At 46.7% G+C, this 19622-nt stretch overlaps 1 protein-coding gene across 2 annotated transcripts; it reads left to right on the plus strand.

Annotated features, from left to right (window-relative positions):
* The first annotated feature begins 1467 nt into the window (after positions 1–1467).
* Positions 1468–16590, plus strand: LOC101537961 (zinc finger and SCAN domain-containing protein 23). 2 transcript variants are annotated; one of them, XR_008628631.1, is made up of 6 exons: positions 1468–1540; positions 3692–4185; positions 4331–4463; positions 6612–7268; positions 9711–9764; positions 11235–16590. XR_008628631.1 is itself a non-coding variant. In XM_004621842.2 (5 exons), exons 2-4 carry the CDS (start codon positions 3766–3768, stop codon positions 7223–7225), a joined length of 1167 nt encoding a protein of 388 aa, XP_004621899.2. In that variant the 5' UTR covers positions 1468–1540; positions 3692–3765; the 3' UTR covers positions 7226–7268; positions 11235–16590. The 2 variants fall into 2 exon arrangements, 1 of the variants encoding a protein (XP_004621899.2); XM_004621842.2 differs by lacking the exon at positions 9711–9764.
* The last annotated feature ends 3032 nt before the right edge of the window (positions 16591–19622 follow it).

A 19622-nucleotide genomic window follows, 5' to 3' on the forward strand; every position in this document is an offset into this window, starting at 1 on the left:
CAGCTGGAGCCTGGCTTCCCAGTCTTTTGGGCTACTTGACTTCAGGTATTGCCCATTGTGTCTTAGTCTTGATAGGCCCAAGGCCTGGGGTAGAATGTATGACCTTGGGGAATTGTTTATTTTCCATTCATTAGAAAGAGCTTAGAATTCACTGGAATGCTAAAAATATAGGATGGGGGCAGTAAAAAATGGGGCAGATCCAAGCAGCTAGTAAGGAGAAACTGAGGTTTCCTCTTTTACTACCTGCCCAAACAAGGCTACACCCAGTTGGTGGCAGGGGCATTCTGATGGATCACATGGTGCCAGGGATGTAATCCCAGACTCCGCCGTACTAAATATGTTCCAGCCCTTTGAACCTTTTCCGCAGTCCTATGTGTTCTAAGTGTTTAAAAAAACACTACTTGCATAGGCTGGAGAGATAATAGAGGTGGTAAGGCACTTGCCTTGAATGTGGCAAACTCCAGTCTGAAACTTCCCCAGGGATCAGAAGCAAAAGGACATGACGTGAACTGTGTGGGAAAAGCTTCATGCATCACATCAGTCTCAGTAGACACAGGAGAATGCACAAAGGAAAAACCTTTTGAAAACCCCATAGAGTGTGGGAGAGTCTTCAGTGAAAACAATTCTTTTGGAACACCTCCTCACTCACACTCATGGAAAACCTTACCTGTGTAATCAGTGTGGCAAAAGTTTTAGTCACAGGTCTTTTACCTTTGAACGCCAAAAAACCACCTTGGGGAGGATCTTTATGACTGTAGCAATGTGGCAAACTCTTCAGGAGCAGCACAGAGTGCACTCAGCACCAGAGAATCCACACTGTAATTAATGCCGCCAGCGCAATGGTGGTGGGAGGCTGCAGGGACAGTTCAAACATCACTGCAACAGCCGCAGTCACACGGGAGAACAAAAGCCCTCTGAAGGTGAGGAACGCAGAGAAGCCTTCAGTGGAAGTTCTGGACATCACAGAATCGACATTGGAGAGAAACTTGAACTTAATCTATTGTTTGAGTTCCAACTGGAGATTTCTGTAGGAAGCAAAGGTGGATTCCAGGCGAAAGGAGGAGAAAGTATGATACGAGTGAGGCACATCCTGGCTCAGAAAGTGAGAAATAATACATTCCAGAATATATTATTGTGGAAGGAATATGCTTGTTGCTTCATCTGTTAACTGTGGGTAATTGTACCTAACCCACAGGACTGTCATTTTTATTAAATGAGTTAATCTATCTGTATCTGTATCACATTCCATTAATTACTATTAGATTGTTCCCCATGATAATCTTGTCTTCATATTGTTCTCAAATTGCTCTCCGTGAGAATATGGCACCAAGAATAGAGCACCAGAATTCAACCTGGCGACCACCGAGGTGGGGAAACCTCCGGGCGGGCTAGAGGGAACGTGCCTGGTCCTTGGAGCGCGGCGGCGGGCGTGACGCGCTTCCGGCCTTTGTGGTTCCTGGTTTCCGGGCTGCGGTTGTCAAGGACTCCGAGCGGTCCGGTGCGGTCGGGGCGGGGTGTCCTCTGCTCCCACGGGTGCCGGGTGAGCTTCGGAGTCAGGCTCGGGCCCCTGGCCTGGGTGTGGGGGGGCGGCCGCGGGAACTCGTCGGGTCGAGCCTGGCTGCACCCGCGAGGGGCGAGGCGGCTGTCCCCGACCCCGGGGGGCGACCTGGCCGCCTGTCTCCTCCCCGGGGTCGGGCCGTCTGCATTGCCCCCCGCGATGTGGGATCCGGTAGGTTTTGCCCCCGCCTGCAGCCTCGCTCCAGCCCGTGAGCCAGGACCCTGATTTGGAAACACCGAAAGAGTTGCCGGGTGCCAGCAGGCACGTTCCAAATAGGAGCGTAGTCTCGTCACTCCCCGAAGGGACCCCTTCCGTCCTTTCCCCTCTTTTTAAGTTTATTTTGTATCCTTATTTAGATTTTTGTTCCGTGTCCGGCGGTGCCCGGGGCTTCCTCCCGCCTCTGTGTCCCTCCTGGCGGGCTCGGGGCATCATGTATGGGGCCCCGGATAGAGCCCCCGTGGACCGCAAAACAAACCCCCTCCCCATTGGCTCTCTGGCCCCAGATGTGCTTTTAGGGTAGGGAGAAGGATGCTGAGACTAATTCTACACCTCGCGTTCACAGTGGGATGCTCTGAATGGGAGACTCGTAATTGTGGGTGTCCAAGAGGACCGCGGGATGCGACCTTGCTTGGAAAGCCTCTCAGAGACACTGGGTCCAAGAAAGGATTAGTACGTACTGCTGCAGAGGACATGGCTACACAGGCCATCAAGGGCAAAACCAGGGAAGGAAGACAAAAATAAGAGGAGCCGGCGATATACAGAGAGGAGAGGGAAATTGATTGTAGTGAAATGGAAGCAAGGTCTGAAACGTCACACACCGGGAGTGACTCGCTCGGAGCAGAGCCCAAACTTGAAGCTGCGTTTTCTGTGAATAGAAAAACTTTTGTTTCTTTATGGGCTACACCCAGCAATGCTCAGGGGTTACTCCTGGCTCTGTGCTCAGGAATGACTCCTAGTGGTGCTCCGGGGACCATCTGAGATGCCAGGGATTGAACCCAGGTCAGCTGCCTGCAAGGCAAGCACCCTGCCCACTGTACTGTCTTTCCCGAACAGAAAAACTGACTTGAAACCAGGGTGATGGCCACGAAGGAAAAAGTCTTATAAGATTGAATAAAGCAGGAGCACAAATACCTGTTTAATCTTTTGAACCCAGGGGAGGTCAGTTGAGTAATATTAGAGCACAGATTCTTAATTTTTCTCTTTGATTTTTCCACCCAAAAGTTTCTTAAACTAGAATAAACTCCGCTGACTGCCTCTGCTAGCCTCTCCCCGGATTATTGCCTTAGCTCCTCTCCCTGCTCCCGCTGTCTCGATGACCTACTGTCATAACAGTCAGCCAGGATTAGTTATTTAACATGTGAATAAAATTTGGTCATCCCTCTGCCGCCTTTCCACATCTCTTAAGGGAATCAGGCAGAGCCTTGCCGCGGCTTTCCCTGGGCTGAGCCCAGCCTGACTGCATCTCCCAGCACTCGACTGTTCTGCTCCGGGGCAGAATTCATCCAGTTGTTCCCTGAGGAGTCCGGGCATGCGCCTGCCTCCGTGGGTGAATCCCGAGTTGCCTTGGCCAGGGACAGTCTTTGTCCAAACAGTCGAATGGCTTGTTCTCTGCTTGCCGGGTACAGGTTCTGTCTCTGTGCTTGTGTAGCAGCTAAGGACATGTGTGAGTGCGGTGTGAAGGGTCAGATTCGACCAGGCTCACTGCACATGAACTACTGGATGCGAGATTCAAAGTTGAAGTTGCAAAGAAGTGGAAGCTTGTTTGGGGTCAAGATGGGACCCCCCCCAGGAGCATGAGAGAGAGTGAGAGAGCGGCATAAAATGGTTGTTGTTTAGGGCTTTTACAGCTTTGGCCTCTGTTCTGTGACTACCGGCGCTGTTGATGGTAGTTGCCGGCTAGGGTAGGGCCCCCGGCACCCCCAGGAAGGCTTAGGAGAGAAGTCCCTGCCATTTCATTGCCTGCAACACGGCCCAGGACCTATTTCCCATTGGCGACACGGGCCCGGGACGGATTTCCCATTGGCAACAGGGCCGGGCGGATTTCCCATTGGCGCCCTTATGCTGGCCCTCCAGCCCAGACGTTTTATTTGAGTCTTTTCCCCCACCCCCACCCCTCTGTCATTGCTTTTTTAGACTTGGGAATTTCCGGAAGCAAGGATCAGGAGGAATCACCAAGAACAGGTTCTTTTTCCAGAGTGTCCTCGGAGATGGCCACAGCCTCGGCCCCGCGCCCCGGGGAGTCGCCGGAGTGCTCCGTGGCCGGGAGAGCAGCCCAGGAGGCCGGCGGGAGGAGGCGGCGGCCAGCCCCGGGCGCTGGCGGGGCCGAGGCTGCCCCGCCGGGGGAACTCTCCCGCCGGCGCTTCCGGCACTTCAGCTACCGGGAGGCCCCGGGGCCCCGCCAGGCGCTGGGGCGGCTCCGCGAGCTCTGCCGGCGCTGGCTGCGCCCCGACGTGCTCAGCAAGGAGCAGATGCTGGAGCTGCTGGTGCTGGAGCAGTTCCTCGCCATCCTGCCCGCCGAGCTGCAGGCCCGGGTGCGGGCGCGGCGCCCGGGCAGCGGGGAGGAGGCCGTGGCCGCGCTGGAGGCCTGGGAGCGGGAGCTGGAGGAGCCCGGCGAGCAGGGCGAGCAGGTGGGCAGGCCGACGGGCGCCCCTCCCCTGCCCGCTGCTCCCTGGCCGGTTCCTCGCGCATTCCCGCCCCCCTGTCATCCAAAGAGCTGACTGCATGTTCTTCCCCACTAGGTGAACCCCAACTGTCCTTATTCCCCCTCCCCAGGCCCCAGCCCGTGCTCGTGAGCGGGAGGCGTCTGAGCAGGAGAGGGGGACAGCGGCCCAGGAGCTGCCCAGCGGCCGACCCCGCGCCCTGGGGGAGCAGCAGCAGCAGGCGGCGCACCCGGTGCAGAGGAGGGGTGAGAGTCGGTGCTTCCCGGGGGGGGGGGGGGGGTCATCGCCCCCCCATCATTTGTTCAGATTGTTTGCATCAGGACAGCTGGCAGGGCCCGTGCCCTCGAAGAGTTGACAGATTGGTGGGAGAGACAGACACCCAACAAGCAGTCACTGTACCCTCCCTCTCCCCGAGCTCTGGGACCCCGGCGGCTCACAGCTACTCACTGCCCTAATCCCCCTGAGTGTATCTCGGGAACAGGAAGACCCCAAGAAAGGGAGAAGAATCAGGGCTTTGGTGGAGGACTCGGAACACAGCATTTCTCAGTTTTGTTCACTGTCATATGCGAGTGCTGCTTGCGCTATTGCAGAATTCACCAAAGTGTGACGCAGAGACAGGAAGTCATTGAATGCTGCTGGGAAATGGGGCGATGAACTTTTCTTGTGCGGGTTGTCATGCACCTGTGTGTTGGGGATCACGGCAGTAAAGCTGGCTGAACAGGAGGTACCTTCAGCTCTGCAAGCAGAGAATAGAACAGACACAGCCGTTTGTCCAGGTAGCAAGCTCACGTGACAGCCCTGAGCAGACGCTGTGTCCCTGCTTCTTCCAGTCACACACACACAATTTATTACAAATAGTACAGAAGTAATGCAATACAATGTATTTTAGATGTTAGAGATGAAGACTTACATAGGCAAATGAGAATAGGCATCATATTATATTCCATTAAATGATTTGGATTTATTTACATAGGTTACAATCATAGTAATCATCAAATTGACTTATTGATTTATTTTCAGATAATTCCATTTGCCATTCCCTTAAGTTTTGCTGGAGCAAGCAATATGAATATGTTATATCCCCGCAAAGGATGCTGGCTGGGGGAGAGAGGAACCAGGCAACATTAGTGGAGGGAAGGTCACACTGGTGGTAAGATTGGTGCTGGAATATTGAATGCCTTAAACAACCCTATTATGAACAACTGTAAATAGTTGTAAACCATGGTGTTTTAATAAAAAACTTTTTAAAATTAAGAACAACAACAGGGGCTGAGCAATAGTACAGCAGGTAGGGCTTTTGCCTTGAATGCGGCTGACCCAGGTTTGATCCCTGGCATCCTGTATGGTCCCCCAAGCACTGCCAGGAGTAATTCCTGAGTGCAGAGCCGGGAGGAATCCATGAGTATTGCTGGGTGTGTCCCAAAAAGCAAGAAACCAAAACAAACAACAATCAGTTAGTACAGAAAACAAATACTAAAATGACAGCACAGCTGTGGGCAAGTGGCAGAGAAGCAGCGGCCTGGAGTCGATGGGGATGCTCGGGTCTTCTTGGCAGGACGCCCCCTGCAGGGCCTTGGTTGCAGCCCCCATAAGTGTGTTCACTTACGTATACACTTAGACACTTATAATTGGGATTATACACTTATATGGGATGCTGCGGATCAAACCTGGGTCAGCCGCATTCAAAGCAAAAACCCTACCCACTGTACTATCACTCGGCCCCTGTTGTTGTTTTTAATTTAAAGAAGTTTTTCTTGGGGCTGGAGCGATAGCACAGCGGGTAGGGCGTTTGCCTTGCACGCGGCCGACCCGGGTTCGAATCCCAGCATCCCATATGGTCCCCTGAGCACCGCCAGGAGTAATTCCTGAGTGTAGAACCAGGAGTAACCCCTGTGCATCGCCGGGTGTGACCCAAAAAGCAAAAAAAAAAAAAAAATAAATAAAGAAGTTTTTCTTATTAAAACACTATGGTTTACAACTATTTACAAAGTTGTTCATAATAGGGTTGTTTAAGGCATACAATATTCTAACACCAATCTTACCACCAGTGTGATAAGTGTAAGTGTATAGGTGTACACACCAGTGTGTACACTTATGAAGGACGATGCTTCTTGCTTCAGTCTGAACTCTCCTTCGTAGGATGCAAATATGCCAAAGCCTAGCCTTTCTCTCGCCCTCATAGGGCATTTCCTGCTTGGCTGCACAGTGAGAGTCAAATATTAAGTGCAATAGTGAATGTGAGGTGCAGTAAAAGAAGGCATGTCTGTAGATGTCTGGAGAGATGGAAGGAAAATGAAACCATGGTTTTTTGTCCCACCCACTCTTCTGATCCCCTCTTTCCCCTCCTTTTTAAAATTTTTGGTGGCAGAACATATCCTCTATTATTTTTTCAGATGATGAGACACAGACTTGGGATGTGGAGTTAGCCCGGGAAAAGAAACTTCCTAAAGAAACTCCATCTCCTTTGGAAGCACCTAGACAACTGAATGGCCACATTATTCAGCTGCCCAAAAGTGGAGACATCTGCAGCCATGAGGGACGATCGGAAAGACAACGGGTCAGCTCGACGGCGGAGAGGCCCTATATCTGTGGGGAATGTGGGAAAAGCTTCACTCAGAATTCCATCCTTATTGAGCACCAGAGAACTCACACGGGTGAGAAGCCCTACGGGTGTGAGGAGTGCGGGCGGGCCTTCAGCCAACGGTCAGGCCTGTTCCAGCACCAGAGACTCCACACGGGGGAGAAGCGCTACCAGTGCCGAGTCTGTGGCAAAGCCTTCAGCCAGAATGCTGGCCTGTTCCACCACCTCAGGGTCCACACCGGAGAGAAGCCGTACCAGTGTGGTCAGTGCCACAAGAGTTTCAGCCGGAGATCGGTCCTCATGAAACACCAACGAATTCACACGGGAGAGAGACCTTTCGCGTGTGAAGAATGTGGCAAGAACTTCATCTACCACTGCAACCTCATCCAGCACCGGAAGGTCCATGCTGTGAGTGAGTCCTGCTAGCTCCCCGCAGCGGGGAGGCGACCTCTGCTGACCACAGCTTTAGGTAAGGCAGCCAGAGCAGCCCCTTCTTAGTTGGTCTCTTCGAGAACAGTGTTGTTAAATCTTCTGAAAAAAAAAAAAAATCCAGGCTTTCATAGAAATTTTCAAACATATGCAATAGCAAAGAGAAAAGTGTGTTCTTTCTTTGGTTGTTTTTGTTGTTGTTGTTGTTGTTGTTACAACCTTTTATACTTCTCAGGATTTACCCTCTTGATTGTAAGAAGATTACATACATCATTTCTTTGAGTATTTAGCACACTTATAACTAAGCCCAGAAGACAGAAAAAAGAAGAAAAGAAAGTAAAGCTTACAGTAATAGTAGTCTGGATTTAAGAACAAGACATGTTGTAGAAAATACAGATAATAGAAACAGGGCCAGATGCAGGAGGTCCGGGTACCCTACGGCACTTCAGCACTGAGACGGAGAAGTCCCTGAGCACCACTGGATGTGGCTCAACAACAAACAAAAAATATTGGGGCTGGAGAGATAGCAGAGCAGGTAAGGCGCTTGCCTTGCACACCGCCGAAATGGGCTTGATCCCTGGTATCACATTTGGTCCCCTGAGCACCGCCAGGAGTAATCCCAGAGTGCAGAACCAGGATTAACCCCCAAGCATCCCCATGTGTGGCACCAAAAACCAAAAAGAACAAGATGTCTTTTTTATCCTGGAGAAGACCCTGTTTTCTGCTGAACACGTATCACTCATTTCCTTTGTTTCCCAAATAAACTTGTCTTTACACACAAAAAGGGTGGGGGGAGGGAAGAAGAGGACAGCGACGATGACTAAGAATAGGAAGACGATGAGGAATGGTGACAGAGTACAGAAATGGAAGCCTTGGGAGGTAACTGTGTGAGATCATACAAGAACTTAGTGGAGTTGGACTAGGCTCCTGTCTCATTTCTAGGGCGATGCCCTGTGAAGCCACAGGAAGGCTTACTTAGACTTACTAGTGAGAAACTGCAAGTGTATGGAACTTACAGGACTTATAATTCACTGAGGTTTTACTTTTCTTTTTTTTTAAGCTACACTCTCTCCCATGTAATGTTTTGGTTTTGTTTACTTGGGGGGCTTACTCCTGACCCAGGGCTCCCTCCTGCAGTGGTGGGGAGCAGGCTGGAGTGCGCTGCATGTACCGTCTCTCAGCCCACATCCCACGCACAGCTCCTGACTGGCAGAGGAATTCCAGAAAGCTTCCTTCCACCTATCCCTAATCTGGGGGATTTTATTTATTTTTGTAGTGATTGTTTTACTCTTCGATTGTTTTGTTTCTTGGCCACATCGAGTGATGCTCAAGTGCACCCAGGGATCATTCCTGGTGGGCTTGGGACCACGTGGAGTGCTGGGGACCAAACCCCAGGTCAGCTGTGTGCAGAGCACCTGCCCTACCTGCTGCGCTATCTCTCCGGCCTCCTGTTTTAGTTTTTAAAAATTCATTTTGCTCTGTTACGTTCCACTACATCATGTTTTCCGACTGTAACTGAGCCTGGTGGTGCTGGGGACCTGTGAGCATAGAAGACTGACCCGGGCCTCCCGTGGGGCGCCTGCACTCAGCCTGCCGAGTGTTATTTATTTTTAACTTTTCAGTTCCTTAGAGGGGCTTATAAAAACCCCTCCTGGCTCAACATCAAGACAAAATTTAACCTGGATCAAAAATCAAAGCAAAAATTAGCTCCTGCCTTTTTCAGTCTATGCGGTTATTTTACCAAGTTATTACATATCCTTTATTTCTGTATTAAAAACTATGAAATACAAGAATATGTGAACATAATTCTATTTTCTTTATTACACAAAGATAGTATACTATATCTATGCTTTAATACTTTGATATTTTTGTAAAATAGTCTTTACAGTGCTTCTGTGATAATAGTTTCCTCATTCTATTTACAACTGGAAAATATTTTATTTCTTCACACTCCAAAGTTTAATATATTCCTGGGGGCTGGAGCGATAGCACAACGGGTAGCGTGTTTGCCTTGCACGCGGTCGACCTGGGTTCGATTCCCAGCATCCCATATGGTCCCCTGAGCACCGCCAGGAGTGATTCCTGAGTGCATGAGCCAGGAGTAACCCCTGTGCATCGACAGGTGTGACCCCAAAAAAAGCAAAACAAAAAAAAGTTTAATATATTCCTGTAGATAGAGCATTATGGGGCCAGAGCCATAGTCCAGCATGTAGGGTGCTTGCCTTGCATGTTGCCAACCCAGGTTTGATCGTCAAGGCCAGGAGTAAGCCCTGGGAACCACTGGGTGTGGCCCCAAAATGAAGCAAACAAATAGCTGTTTTGAAGTGTTATATATTTCATCATCTTAGTATTTTCATACCTCTGACCAGAAAATCTTAGTTGTGTGCCTTTCACATTTCTAAATTTCCCTTCTCTCTTCTTTTTTTTCCATTCTGACTTCTTTAATCAACCTGTGAAGTCTTAATTCTTGATCATTTTTCAGATAATTGCCTGGACCAGTTTCTATCCCCCTGAAAAGTCCATCCTGAAGTGCAGAGTAAGTTAAAAAGGTTTTTTTTGTTGTTGTTTTTGTTTTTAACATTTTTTTTTTTGGGTCACCTGGCAATGCTCAGGGCTTACTCCTGGCTCTGCAATCAGGAATTATTCCTGGTGCTGCTGCTCAGGGGGCCATATGGGATGCCGGAGATTGAACCTGGGTCAGCCGTGTGCAAGGCAAACACCCTACCCCCTGTACTGTTTTTCTGGTCCCTAAGTCAAAGATTTTTTTTTGTTTGTTTGTTTTTGCTTTTTGGGTCACACCTGGCGATACACAGTGGTTACTCTTGGCTCTGCACTCAGGAATTTCCCCTTGTGGTGCTCAGGGGACCATAGGGGATGCTGGGAATCGAACCCGAGTCGGCTGCGTGCAACGCAAACGCCCTACCTGCTGTGCTATCTCTCCAGCCCCCCCCAAGTCAAAGTTTTATAAAGGAACAAGATATAAAAATATTGATAAGGGCCAGAAAGCTACTCAGGAGATAAAGCACTCTCATCTGATTTGTTAGGCTCACACAACCTTCTGAGCAATTTTTTTTTTTTTTTGGCTCGGGGCTTATGTCCAGCTCTGCTCTCAGGAGTTACTTCTTGTAGGCTCAGGGGACTGTATGAGATGCTGGGGATTGAACCTGGGTCAGCTTCATGAAGGCAAGCACCTTACCTGCTATACTATCTCTCTGACTCCCAAAAGTTTTTAAATCTTAGAACATTTTTATTTGTTTTTTTTTTGGGGGGGATGATGATATATATATATTGATTATATTAGATATAATCAATAAATGTTTTTCAGTGACAAATATGCAATATACATGTGAGTGTATGTATGTGTAAAGTTATGCCTATGTGGTTCTTATGACTCAGCTATCAGAGTCCTCTTGAGAGGCAGGTTGTAAAGGATACCTTTATTTTTAATTACTCCCTTCTGAAGTCTTAGACAGTGGTTGTATTTACTATATTTTATATTTTTATTTAAATATAAATTTAAAATTGATAATACTTAGGGACTAAAGTAATAATACAGTGGGTAGGGCGCTTGCCTTGTGCCTGAACATATTGATTTGATCTCCGGCATCCCATATGGTTCCTGAAGCACTACTAGTAGTAATTCCTGAGTGCAAAGCCAGGAGTAACCCCTGAGCATAGCCTGGTGTGGCCTCAAAGCAAACAAAAAATTGGTGATCCTTAAAAGTAAGCAACAAAACAGTGTCTTAACAGTAAAAAATAAAAACTTTTTATTTTATTTATTTGCTTTTTGGGTCACACCCAGCGCGATGCTCAGGGGTCACTCCTGGCTCTGCACTCAGGAATTACCCCTGGCCATGCTCAGGGGACCATATGGGATGCTGGGAATCGAACCCGGGTCGGCCGCGTGCAAGGCAAACGCCCTACCCGCTGTGCTATCGCTCCAGCCCCCAAAAATAAAAACTTTTTAAAAGCAACTAAAATAACTGATTCCAATTCCAATTCGTAGGCAAACTGTCAACTACTTGAAGCTGAAGAGGCCAGCAACCTGGAAACGCCAACAGGTGTCGATACAAAAAGTCTCGCCTAAAGAGCCTCTCTACGGAAAGGATCGGGAAATGGTGGGACAGAAACCTCCGCCGTCCAACCACGGGAGAAACGTGGCCCGGTCCCACCAGGAGTCAGCAAATAAAGAACACTGACTTTTACCTTTGTAAGATCAGCCGTGTCTGAGAATCCCTGTGGGATGGCCTCATGGGGAGCACATGGATCATGAACTTCTGTCTGCACCTGGCAGTAAGAAACCACATAAGCACGCAGGGCATGAGAACTTTCAACAGGAAGCAGGAGCTTCTCCCTCAGGAAGTCAGGCAGTAAATCTGGGTTTCTACCTCCTTCTGCAGTGAGCTACCTCATCCTCCTCCTTCCTGAGCCAGAATAGCTTCAATGAAACCATCTGAAATAGAGGTGTATCAGCTTAATCAATGGCTGAATAAGTAGCAGTACTCCTACATTAAAAATAAATAAATAAAATAGAGGTGTATGATGGCATGCCTCGGGGTGAAGGTGCTTATACACATGGCTCGATCTCCAGCATTGCATAAGATTCCCTGAACACTACTAGGAGTGATCCCTGAGCACAATCAGGTGTGGCCCACAGTAAAAAAGAACTTCTATGGTATACTACATACACTGTACTGGAGTGTATCCCAAGACCACCTGGTGTCCAGGTTTCATACCACTCAAAATAGCAAAAGCCTGGAAGGTCTTATATTGACTGGAAAAAAAAATCAAATGATGCTTACACCAAGATGACAGGGATGTTAGAGTTAATCAGATTAAAAGCAGCCATAATTTTCTTTTTTAATGCTTCAGTGAGAAGTTGTGAATCCGCATAAAGCATGAAAATACAACAACTTCAGTCTCCGCCAATACACATGAGCTATAAATCAGAACCAAATGGAAATTAGAAAAACTGAAAATACAGTAACCGAAATTGAAATCTCTCTGAATGGTCTCAACAATTGAATTCAGGAGACAGAGTAAAGAATCAAAGAGCTGGTGCCAGAGTGGTTAGGACATTTGCCTTGCATGTGGCAGACTCAGGTTTGGTCCCTGGAATTCCATATGGTCCCGTGAGTACTGCCAAGAGTAATTCCTGAGTGTAGAGCCAGGAGTAACCCCTGAGAATTCCAGGTGTGGACCAGTATCTAGAACAATAGAAAAAAACCCAATTATAACAAAGAAAAGCTACCTGGGAGATGAATGGGGTGGGGGCAAAGAAGGTCTCCCAAAGAATAGTTACTTCCTAATCTCCAGGACCTATGAGTGTATTATAAAAGGTAGCACTGTAGCACTGTCTTCCCATTGTTCATCTATTTGCTCGAGTGGGCACCAGTAACGTCTCCATTGTGGGACTTGTTACTGTTTTTGGCATATTGAATATGCCATGGGTAGCTTGCTAGGCTCTGCTGTGCGGGCAGGATACTCTTGGTAACTTGCCAGGCTCTCCAAGAGGGACAGAGGAATTGAACCCGGGTCAGCTGTGTGCAAGGCAAACGCCCTACCCTATGCTATTGCTCTAGTCCATTACAAAAAATAACTCTTACAAATCTTCAACTTGAGTTACATCTGACTTTGGTTACAGCCATTACAAATGGGAAATGTTTTAAATGGAAAATGCATTTTATACACCAAACCAAACTTCATTGCTTGCCTAGACTACCATAAAACTTTCTCAAAACATTTATATTAGCTATATGGAAGCCTGACAAAAATCATCTAACAAGTAGATAAAAATCATTTATTTCTAGTAAAGTGTAAATAACGGATGTAATAATTTACCGAAGAGCTCAGTTGAGAGGCCTTCCGCACTGCATCTCAAAGCAAAAAGTTTCTGAAGAAATCGAACTGTAAGGGAATAAATCTAGCAGATTTGAAAAAGTGTTTCAGTATGCTCAGTATGGAAAAACTTATGAATCTTAAGAAAAAAAGAAGGAATTTAGGGTATTGCAGGGAAGAAAAAATCAGCCTGCCCATGAGGAAAATGGAGTAAATTTGACTGATAATGCAAACCTTGATGAACAGCAGGGACGGGGTGTAGGAGAAAAATCCTATGAATGTGATAACTGGGCAGACATTCAGACAGCACTTCCGCCTCTTCGGACATCAGAGGATTCCTACTGGAGAGAGGCCTTGCAAATGTGGAAAAACTTTCAGCAGGGAAACTGTACTCATTCAACACAAAATAATACACATGGGAGAAAGAACATAAACGTTAATGAGTAGTGAGTGTGACAAAGCCTTTGGCCAGTGTCCATCTCTTAACAGAAATTCCACATGGGAGAGAAAAAATTACCACTGTAATAAATGTGGCAAAGCCATTAGCCAGAAAGCAGGCCTTTTCTACCACCTCAAGATCCACATGAAGATGCAAAAACCTAATTGTACTCAGGGTAATAAAAGTTTTAGCTGGCATTCACTACTTCTTCAAATAACGAAGCTCATGCTGGGGAACAGCCTGTGAGTGTACTGAGTGTGGAGATGCCTTCATTAGCCCTTGCTTCCCATCAGCAGATCCATCACAAAGAAAAATGTTATCCGTGTAAGGAATGTGGAACATCCTTCAGTCAGAGCGGTCTTGCGCAGCATCAGAGAATACACAATAGAAAGAAACCCAACTGTGATTCCTGTGGAAAGTCTTTATTCAGAGGACAAATTTTATGGAACATCAGCACATTCACATTAAAGAGAGACCCTGTAAATGTGAAAAGTGTGGGAAGGCTTTCAACAGTCACTCCTGAGGGAACGCCAGAGAATCCTCACTGGAGAGAGGCTCTACAAGTGTAATGGGTGCGGGAATGCTTTGGGGGGGGGGCGGTTACTGGCCTCATCCAGCATCAGAGATCCACAGTGAGGCGAAATCTCACTAATGTGATGAATGTGGAAGAGCCTTAGGAAATGCCAGAGAATCCACAATAGAGGTAGTTCCTAGAAGTATAAAGAGTATGGGAGTCAGCAGGAAACACTCAACTCTGAATGTCAGACTATCCACAAGGCAGAATAGTCTGTTTCTGTCTGGCTACAGGAAGCTATGTCACAGGGTACAGGCTGGAGAGAATTACTAGCTTTGAAATGACTGAAGGCAAACTTCCTGCCAACTTTCTAAAGGAAACTTCATAAAAGATGTACCATGTGCGATCCACTATATTAGGTTCTGAGAAGAGCCTAATATTTGACTCCTTTGTGGAGTTTAAACCCAGTGTGGGATGTCAGATCTGCATCTTTGGTTACCTCAGATTATAGGACAGAGAATGGATATTCAGAATCATAGGACGAAGGTGGCATTTGGCAAGCAGTATGTGCTATGAATTGTTGGTATTTTTTGGTTTGTGGGCCGTAAAGTGCCCAGGAACTACTCCCCAGCTTGGTCCTTAGGGATGCTACGCCGGGAGGGAGGCAGTTGTAGTTGCAAAGCATGCTCTCACACTGAGCATCTTTCTGGCCCTGTGCTATGACATCTAAAGGACAGATAACTGACATGCTGCCAAAGATGAGGAGAAAAGAGGGGAAGGGGAAACATTCTAGGGTTAAATCACGTAAGCAGAGGTAAGATCAGTTGGAAGCCCCGGGGATAAAACTAACTGATCGAACGTAGAGCCCATTCAAACTGGGCAGTTCACAGCACTGAGATGGAAATGGGTTGGGGATGGGGTAAACAGCGAGAGGGCTAGAAAGCCGGTACTTTAATCTAGTACTATATATATAATGGGCTAGAGTGATAGCACAGCGGGTAGGGCCTTTGCCTTGCATGTGGCCAACCCGGGTTGGATTCCTCGCCCCTCTCGGAGAGCCCGGCAAGCTACTGAGAGTATCTCGCCCTCATGGCAGAGTCTGGCAAGCTACCCATGGCGTATTCGATATGCCAAAAACAGTAATAACAAGTCTCACAATGGAGACGTTACTGGTGCCCCCTTGAGCAAATTGATAAAAAATGGGAGGACAGTGCTACTATATACAACACTTTAATATTTACAAAGTGTTTATTAAAATATTTAAAATACTTCTAAGTTAGGATTATTCTTCATCTAAAAGTGGTTATCTTCCTTCTGGAGATGGTAACAAGTTATAATCTCATATGTAGGAAAAGACAAGCAATTTAGCACTGGCCTCTTCAGTCCATCTGTTACTCTAGTGGGTCCTCAGCTTCAGGGAACTTTAGAAACACCTGCCCAGTAGAGCGTGTTGTAAGTGCCCGAATCCCACCCAGATGTTGTGCTCCTTCAGTCAGAGCTGAGGCTGAGAATCTTCCATCTGGATAGCTCCATTAGAGGAAGCTTGCATGAGTCACAACGGCCGTGTCTGTGGGGGTCTGAAATGAGGGATTGCAGACTCAGATACAGGGAACAGGGACCACCAGCTCATTGGAATGACCTGGGATTTTTTCCTTCCCACACGTGATTTAAACACTGTGATTTACTAAGTTGTTCGTGATGATTTGTTACAGGCATTCATGATCCATCTCACCCAACATTCATCCCGCCACCGCTGTTATGACCTGGAAATTAAACATCAAGTCTCAAAAGGAGGACCTCAGACTGGCTCCCCTTCCTTCAAACTTACATGTTTGGAAATAAGAGAAATAGGAGACCTCTAAGTACTAGGTCACTTGGCTAGCACGATGAAGGCCTGAACGCTATCTGGCATCACACACACACACACACACACACACACACACACACACACACACACGAGACTTAAGGGTTCAAGGGTCCCATGGGTCTTTTTGAGAGTGTATATGTTATACAAGGTTTTCTGGTGCTCCTCTGTTTCATTTTGTTGTTGTTTTGGAGCCACTCCTGGTGGGGCTCAGGGACCATAGGAGATGCCAGGGATTGAACCCAGGTCAGCTGCGAGCAAGGCAAGCTCCCTACCCACTATGCTATCACTCTGACCCTGTTTCATTCTTCCCTTCTCTTTAGTCTTATAGTTGTTTTCAGAATTTTCTAATACTTGCTCTTAAGAACTTGTTTACAACTCTTTGGTTTGTATATACACTACTTAGTACATAAAAGAGCCAGAGATCTGTCATTCTGTCCCTTGGAACTTCTAAAAAAACTAGATCAACAACTGGTTGCCTTAACAATTTTGTTTTGGATGAGGATCTGGTGTTTGCAATGGCTAGTAGGTAACTCCTGTAGAAGTATACTTGACTACTGGTCTGTTTATCATTCTCAGTACAAAAGTATTTTAATCAATACTGTGATGTCTTTCCTTTTTAAACATTTCTTTTATTCTTTTTTTTTTTTTAATGGAATTACCATGAGGAAAGTTACAAAGCTTTCAGGTTTGTAATTTAGGGTGAGGGGCTGAATCTTTGTGCCTTCATTTCCTCATACTTAATAATGTGATAAAAGTAGTAGGAGCTACCTCAATGAGCAATTACATGAGATGTATATAAATACATATTAAGATATGAATTAAGTATATTCAAATGGATTCAAATACATCCAAATACAGAATATAAAATTCCTTCAATGGTGTGGTGTTTGGAGCCCTTTGCCTAGGCGGGCTCTAAAACGCTTGATTCCAGATGCTCAACTGCAGCCCGAACGCTACCCGGGGTGCGGCTGTCAGGCCAGCCAAGTGGTCAGGAGATGCTGGGCACGCGCGAGGCGTTGGCTGCACGGCCAGGCGACGGGGAACCATCGAGAGGAAACCCCGCCGGCTGCCTAGAGAAGCCCAGAGGAAACGCCGCCAGCTGCCTAGAGAAGCGCAATGGCGGCCGGAAGCGCGGGCTTCCCGCCTCTGGTTCCAAGATTCTGGGTTCTAAACGGTGTCTGGGCTCCCCCTTTACCAGGTATTCGAGATTGGGTTTGATGGTTGTGGGTCGCAGGGGAATGTTACAGAAGGGCTCAGAAAGTTGGAGGAGGGTTGAGCTGTCCGAGGGACACGGGGGCCGTCGAAGAGGCAATCTCGGCTTCCTATAGGCGGCGGCGTCCGGGAGGATGATCCGACTCGGGACTTTGCCTGGAGGAGGAGGATGGACACCTGAGCGTTGGGAAAGAGTCAGGAACCTCTTCCTGCTAGGTGACTTACAGCAGATTACTTAGTCCTTCTGGGTTTCGGTATGAGTAAATCGTAATCAGCTTAAACAAGTATTAACTGCTATCTGATGTCCTTTGTGGGTCCTTTGGGATTCTGAGTACCAGAGGGAAGAGCATCATGCAGATCATTCACGCTTTCCCAAGGCGAACACTTAGGAAATAAGAGATTTTAGCCAAGGGATCTAGACCTTGATTTGTTATCACCCCGACCTTAAAAAAAAATTATTTTTTAAAAATTTGTTTCTGACTGTTCCCTTTTCTTTCATGCATTCTCCGGGGAAATGCAGTGCATTCTCGAGACCTAAACGAAGCAGTTTCTGCTACCACTGTACTCAGGAAGACTAGGTACAAGGAAATCAGTCTGAAGCTCAAGCTGGCGTGAATCTTCTACTAAGCTCAGAACGGCAGTCCAAACTTTTGCAGGAAGGATAATGGTGACATATGATAGAGGAGAGGATGAAGGCTGTACCGGGACCAAGAATCAAACTGGAGAAAGAAATCATATTTTTTCAGACTAAGTTGTTAGCCTCAGGAGATGGATATCTGAACCTCAAAAAAATGTAAGAAAAGTCTGAGAGTTCTAGAAATACAGCCCAAGGATCCTGTCTCAGAGGACCGAGAGGGTGCAGAAGCCTGGGTTTGATCCCTGGCTGGCATCAGATCTGAACTAGTAGTAACCCTGAACCGCAGAGCTAGGTACCCCAACCTGAGCACAGGTTGCAGCCCCCAAATATCACTTGTGTCACTTGTCATCCCGCTGATCTTCCATTTGCTCGAGCAGGCGCCAGTAACGTCTCCAAATAAGTGTGTGTGTGTGTGTGTGTGTGTGTGTGTGTTTATTTTATCCAAGGACTTTGTGATGCGATCACTTGGATGCCTTATCTATGTGTTGGTATCGTGTCATTTCCCAGGCCCACTGTAATCGCCCACCTTTAATTTAGCAAGAGTAGTTTATCGTTTACTGTTTGCCATTTTATTTATAGGCTAAATAGCTTCGTGTCAGAACCATATATATTAAAATTATAGTTTCAGAAAGTATAATTTTAAAAATCATTTGTTGGACATTTCCCTAAATTTGGAACTACCTCTGTTCTCCAACACAAGGCCGCATTCTTTGAGATTATATGTTTCAGCTTTGATATAAGATAAAAAATGACATTTCATATGCATTGAGATAATTTTTTCCCTTACAAATATAAAATTACACCACACAGGCTAATACTTTTACTTGTTTTTTTTTCCATTTGAAAACCTTTATAGGTTAAAAATAGAAAATTTTTAGTAGCTCTTCAGCAAGCTGGTAATATAGCCCCCTTTTTTTTTTTTCTTTTTGGGTCACATCCAGCAATGCTTAGAGGCTACTCCAGGCTCTGCACTCAGGAATTACTCCTGGTGGTGCTTGGGGGACCCTATGGGATGCTGGGGATCAAACCCTTTTGGCCACGTGCAAGGCAAACACCCTATCCACTGTACTGTCATTCTGGCCCCTTATAGCCTATTCTTGAGGAGAAAGAAATAGGTATTTTTGAGGAGAATGAAATATGCTTTTGTTTGGGCCAAGTTCAGGGCTTACTCCTGGTTCTGTGCTCAACATGTTCATTTTTTTGCATTTTTTTTTTGCATCCAGTGAGTCAGCTCAACAGTTGGGCCTATCAATCCTAGGTTCTACTGACTTTTGTCTCGGAGCCACACCAGCAGTACTCAGTGATTACTTCCAGCTTAATAAATACACTAAGGAATTATTCCTAGAGATGCTCAGGGAAACTATATGGGATGCCGGAGATCAAACCCAGATGGGCAGTGTGCCCTACCTGCTGTACTATTGTATTGTTCCAGTCACTCTATGGACAACTTTTACCTTTAACATCACAAAATGGCAGCTGACTCATACTAATGGCAACTCAAAAGAGATTTCCGTTTCTGTTCCTTTCCCCAGATAATACAACTGCCATGTTCCAGTGAGTTGGGATTCTAGCAAATTCTTTTCCTGATGCCATATGACCATTTTTAGACTTCATAATGCTACACAGACTCACAAAACACAGAAAAGCTGTTTACTCAGTTTATTACAGCAAAGATTATAGATTAAAATCAGGCCAGGGAAAAGGCCTCCTGGGCTAAGTCCAGGAAAAAACAAACAAGCAAACAAATATAAGCTTCCTGGTGCTAGTATCTTTCAGTGGAATCCTGTGGGGATGCATTCAATTCAGCAACGTTGAATCACATGTACAAGAATGCAGCCAACTGTCATACAGTGATTCTTCAGTCGGGGAAGGCTACATACAACAGTG

This window comes from Sorex araneus, chromosome 2, assembly GCF_027595985.1.
Source record: "Sorex araneus isolate mSorAra2 chromosome 2, mSorAra2.pri, whole genome shotgun sequence".
Taxonomy (NCBI): Eukaryota; Metazoa; Chordata; class Mammalia; order Eulipotyphla; family Soricidae; genus Sorex; species Sorex araneus.

Coding starts and splice junctions, on each gene's coding strand:
- LOC101537961 (XM_004621842.2), top strand. CDS start 3,766: ATGGCCACAGCCTCGGCCCCGCGCCCCGGGGAGTCGCCGGAGTGCTCC. Junction 4,186..4,330: donor CCGGCGAGCAGGGCGAGCAG/GTGGGCAGGCCG, acceptor CCCCCTCCCCAG/GCCCCAGCCCGTGCTCGTGA. Junction 4,464..6,611: donor GCACCCGGTGCAGAGGAGGG/GTGAGAGTCGGT, acceptor TTATTTTTTCAG/ATGATGAGACACAGACTTGG.